Source organism: Hakea prostrata, chromosome 11, assembly GCF_041222555.1.
Source record: "Hakea prostrata isolate BN-2017 chromosome 11, UWA_Hpros_2, whole genome shotgun sequence".
NCBI classification, from domain to species: Eukaryota; Viridiplantae; Streptophyta; class Magnoliopsida; order Proteales; family Proteaceae; genus Hakea; species Hakea prostrata.
This window is the reverse complement of record NC_142610.1, coordinates 5,088,202-5,093,355: the sequence shown is the minus strand read 5'-3', so window position 1 is coordinate 5,093,355 and position 5,154 is coordinate 5,088,202. Positions and strand designations below refer to the sequence as shown.

Below are 5,154 nucleotides of genomic sequence, written 5' to 3'. Positions count from 1 at the left end.
GTTCCATTTTTGCATTGAAAGGATTAGAGTTGATGAGAACATTTGGATAATTCCGCCACCCTTTGGCAAGTGGGAGATATTAATATTAGTGGGTGGATCCCACTACAATTTGCGCCATAGGTGGCGACAAGATGGTTATGTAGTCTAAGATGTCTACTTCTCTATTTAATTGAGTCTAAAGAGGACTCTAATATTCCCTCCCTAAAATGAGTCTAAGGAAAACCCTAATTAAGGAATTAGGGTTGAGGGAAAACATTATAAATAGAGGGATGAAAAACCAAACTAAAACACATGATTTAGAATACTCTCCCATGCTCTACGAATTGTCCAAGCTAATCCTGAACCTCCATCATTGTAGTTCACCGATTTGGAAGCGTGGAAATAACCTATAGAGTTCACAAGCTGAAAGAAAAGAAAGGGAACGCAAAGAGGCACCCCCCGTGTTTAGATCCATTGTAGAAAATCACTAAGGTAAATGATCTAAAACTATTCCTTTCATTGAATTAGTTTAACAATTAAATCTTAATAGAAATTCAAAAATACACAAACAAAAAAATGAGTTAGTATAAGTTAGTATAACCATGGCATAAGTAATCAATTATGCTCACTATCGGCTTTCAATGCCTGTTATGGAACATTCATTTACAGAGTTGACATCAGTTGCATATGAGCTTGAACTAATGTGATTCATGTCACGAAGAAATGAAGGCCTTTTTGGAGTACCGAGATTTGTTTCAGTACTAAGCATGAGAACTACTTTAGACATAGCAGGCCTATCAACTGCATAATCTTGCACACAGAGAAGCCCTATATGAATGCATCTCATTGCTTTGAGTGGATCACAAGTATCAACTATTGTTTGATCAATCAATTGCATTGTCTTGCTTGAGTTCCATAACTGCCATGCCTAAAATACTCAAAATAAATGACAGTTATCAGAATTCAACATAACAGATTACATGATTAGTTAAAAATAGCATAAAGGAGGACACTAAGTAGAATGTGACTTACATAACCCAGAAGGCTTAGATAATCTTCTTCATGACGAAAGCTACTATTTTTTATTCCACTTACAATCTCTAGTAACATAATACCAAAGCTGTAGACATCAGATTTTTCAGAAAATATTCCTTCCAAGGCATACTCTGGTGCCATGTAACCACTGCATAAAACATTCAATAACACATGTTAACATATTTTAGTGTTATAGTCTTGTAATTGTATCTTGCAGGTATAGGTCTGTGCTTCAAGGTATGTATTAAAATTATATCTAAAGGTTCGAAAACACTGTGTTTAAAGTTCCCTTTAAATGATATTGGTTTATCAAAGTATAGGTAAAATAGGCTTCATACTTACTATGTTCCGACCACTCTATTAGTATTTGCTAGATCTTGCTTCACGCCGAAGATCCTAGCCATGCCGAAGTCTGAAATTTTGGGATTCATTTGTTCATCTAAGAGAATATTGCTCGTCTTTAAATCTCGATGAATGACTTTTAGTCGAGAATCGCGATGAAGATAAAGTAGTCCACAAGCAACTCCTTCAATAATCCTAAAACGTGTGGCCCAATTCAAGTCCGCTCTTTTTGCTGGGTCTAATCATGTGTGATTAATGTCATTCAACAAGTAATTAGTTGGACTATCAATGAATACATGCGTTGAAAAGAAAGTTTCCCATTTAGATAGGCAAAACTTACCAAATAGGAATTTATCCAAGCTTTTGTTGCTCAAATACTCGTAAAGCAAGAGCTTTTCTTCTCCTTCAATGCAAACACCTACAAGCTTGACAAGATTCCTATGTTGCAATTTAGAAATTAACACGACTTCATTCTTAAACTCTTGTGTCCCTTGTCCTGATGTTTTTGAAAGTCTTTTAACTGCTATAGCTTGTCCGGTAGAAAGATCACCCTAAGGAAAAACAATGAAACTTATAATATTTCCCAAGAATAGCCTTTCCAAATCATACTTCTTTAAGGTTTCATATGAAAAGGTTACCTTATAAACAATACCAAAGCCTCCCTCCCCTATTATGTTCCAAAATGAGAAGTTGTTCGTAGCCATTTTGACAGTATCAAAGTCAAATAATTGGAGTTCTTGATCTTCTTCATTCTTTACATCGCAAAATTGCATCTTTGGATCTTCCACATGCTTTGAACTTGCTTGTGGAGAAGATAAAGTACTCCCTATGACTTTGGCTAAAGTAGATGTAACTGGCAATGTGTTACCCCCTGGTTTCAATAGTGAAAAAGACACAAAAATTATTGAAAATCAAAGTTACTATTTTTTTTTTAAATTAATGTAAATGAAGTTTAATTCGATACTATACCTTTTTGCTTTTGTTTGGACCGATACAATACACAAATAGTAGTGATTATGATGATTGTACATGTCCCCAGTACTGCTATGAGTACTACAGCAAGTGTACTTAGTTTTCTGGGGGTGACTGCAATTTCATGAAAGAAAATAAATTATGAAACCCATAATTTCATCCAGTATAAAAGTTATATATAATTCATCAATCACATTCAATCATAGGCAAAGTATACTTTTTTCTTTTTTGGGTAAGAAAAGCCATACTACTTACAAACCACATATATAAGAAATAAAGATGGTACATGACATCAATAAGCAAAAAATAAAATACACATATTTACTGATGATTTGATGAAATGACAAGAGAAGTAGAATTTTCATGGTGGTCTTTTTTTTTTTTGGTATCTTATATAAACATGTCCGGATAACACTATGTCATACGTTACCATACATTCTAGGGAGTTTACTTTTGTTAGTATTTCGAAGGTAGACCTTTTTCCGTTGGGCGACATTAAAAAAATGGTAACGATCTGAATTCTTGTTAATGATTAGTGTGAACTAAGTAACTTTTATATGCTCAAAGTAGTACTTATCTTAATAATCAACTTGGATGAATTTACAAGGTATAGATGTTTAAGCTCATGTCAAACTCTAGTATATTTTCAATCTCGCTAAACTCAAATCAAAACTAACCCTGATTAAAAACCTTTTTCAATGACAATTACCTCCCTTATTACATTGTTAATTTTTGCATTCACAAATTTTGCATATTATCACTATATAGTATGTTACAAGGTACGCTTAGAGTAGTTAAGAAAATACATAAATTTCTAAAATATTTCATAGAATAAGGTTACTTGTAATCATAAGCAAGGAACTGAGTTTTTAACGTCAAAAAAATTAAGATAAGATCTTCTATCTGTTGGATCTTTTACTGCCCTCAAAAATAGAGTCCTTTTTAAATATGTGGTGAAAAAAATAAAATAAAAGCACAAACTCAAAAAATTTATCTCTTTGAAATTTAATATGAAAAATGAAGAAAGACAACCTTAAACTCAAATTTCTTGAATAGTTGACCTTTGATTGTTTCATATTTAGAGTTAAAAAATCGTAATTAGCTGGGCATATCATTTTTATATTGATGGACCACAAACTTAGGGATGTTGCTTGGATGCTGCGTAATTAATTGCGCAGTACCTACCACGTTTAGTTGAGATTTCAATCTTGACCATTTGTTTCTAAAAAACGTTGAAACACACTTTTGTAAAATAGACAATCGAGATTGAGAGAGAGAGGATTACCTAGTTCTGAAGAGAGAGGATTACCTAGTTCTGAAGCTGGAAGCCTGAGAAAAAGGTCTTGGCCACCAGAAGAGAACTGCTGCAAGTCAATCAAGTCTGTGCTCCAAATCATACACCCAGGTCCAGTAACATAAGCATAAGCCAGACAAGAACAGTTGTTAAGACAGCTGCTACCGCATTCATTCACGTCGTTAGCTACTAAATTAGCTACTGCAAGATCTGGCAACTTCATTCCTTGAAACTTCAAAAACCCTTCATGATCTGAACCAGATCCAGAACTACAATGTAGTGCAGTTTTTCTCACACACCCATCACTCCAGTTTCCATTTTCCCATTTCTCAGGGAACTTGGGCTGGAACCCTCTTATACAACTACAAATAACTGATTCCATCTTATTACAAATTCCAAAAGGCCCACAGGTACCATAAACTTCACACTGGTTGTTGATCGCAAGCCATAAATTAACCCATTCCTTCTTGTGTTCATTCCAACCTTTGTTCTCTAAGTTTCCTCTAGAATCAAGAACCACAATTGAAATGTTTGAACCAGATGCAGAATAGGTATAATACTCTCCTCCATTACCATCCCTGCTGAAGGTGATACCATTAATATAACTTCGAGTCATTCCAGGTATTCCGATAAAGCTCTGTCCATTCCATTGACCAGAGTTCCAGTGCTTCACTTCATTCGAGCCAGTATTGATGGATGCAACTGAGCCACTCACGATGTAAATTTGTGCTATTGGTTCTCGATTCCGCCGCAAGAAGAATTTCCCCGGTGCCGGATTGTTATCGCTTTCCCAAGATGTTAATCTGAGACTTATTCCATGCTCGTCATTGCCTCCTAGCTTCATGTTTGGTATCAAAGTGTTGGAGGGATGATCAAAACTTTGCCAAACAAACCCATTTGAATTCTTTTCTCTAAGGATAAAATTTCCGGTGTCATCTAGAACGGCGACAGTACTGTTACTGGATGCAGTTGTAGCATTTGTATACCAAATTACAGTTTGATTTCCATCTAGAAGAACAAGAACACCTTCTCTGTTTATGGAAAGACTTCCAGGGGAATCTAAAATGGGCTTATTGCCATTTAAGACCCAAACAACTTGTGTGTATGAGGTCTTCTTGTACCAGATCCCAACATATCTGTTGGTAGAATTACCTGGACTGAAAAAACCTAATTCAAAGATGTTTCTAGATGATACTAGGGTTTGCCCATCTGTGATTGATTGAGTTGCAGTAATGGTGTCTATTGCTACGCAATGGGGTAATAGAAACAAGAAAACATATGGAAGTAAAGAACGAAGACTGCTCACTCTTGAATTGATGAAGCCCATTTAGAGATCTCTCAAAACCTGCCCATGATGCCTAGTCCGGAATGAAAAGCTTCAGAGTTTGAACTTGATTGAATTTGTGATATTGCTGCTTGCTCAAGGAGATCATTGATTAACTTAAAAGCTCTAAACCATCTGGCTTTTATTTCTTAATTAACAAGTTAGCAGTTTTTTTTGTTTTGTAATGCTTGTATCGTGATTCTGCTAA

At 35.1% G+C, this 5,154-nt stretch overlaps 1 protein-coding gene across 2 annotated transcripts; it reads right to left on the bottom strand.

The window, feature by feature from the left end:
* Positions 1-397: 397 nt before the first annotated feature.
* Positions 398-5,154, bottom strand: LOC148999712 (G-type lectin S-receptor-like serine/threonine-protein kinase SD1-13). 2 transcript variants are annotated; one of them, XM_089139613.1, is made up of 7 exons: positions 3,614-5,154; positions 2,326-2,442; positions 1,995-2,227; positions 1,697-1,907; positions 1,357-1,594; positions 1,012-1,162; positions 398-907 (listed from the first exon to the last, which is right to left on the bottom strand). In XM_089139613.1, exons 1-7 carry the CDS (start codon positions 4,947-4,949, stop codon positions 608-610), a joined length of 2,586 nt encoding a protein of 861 aa, XP_088995739.1. In that variant the 5' UTR covers positions 4,950-5,154; the 3' UTR covers positions 398-607. The 2 variants fall into 2 exon arrangements, with proteins under 2 accessions (XP_088995739.1, XP_088995740.1); XM_089139614.1 differs by having other exon boundaries at positions 3,638-5,154.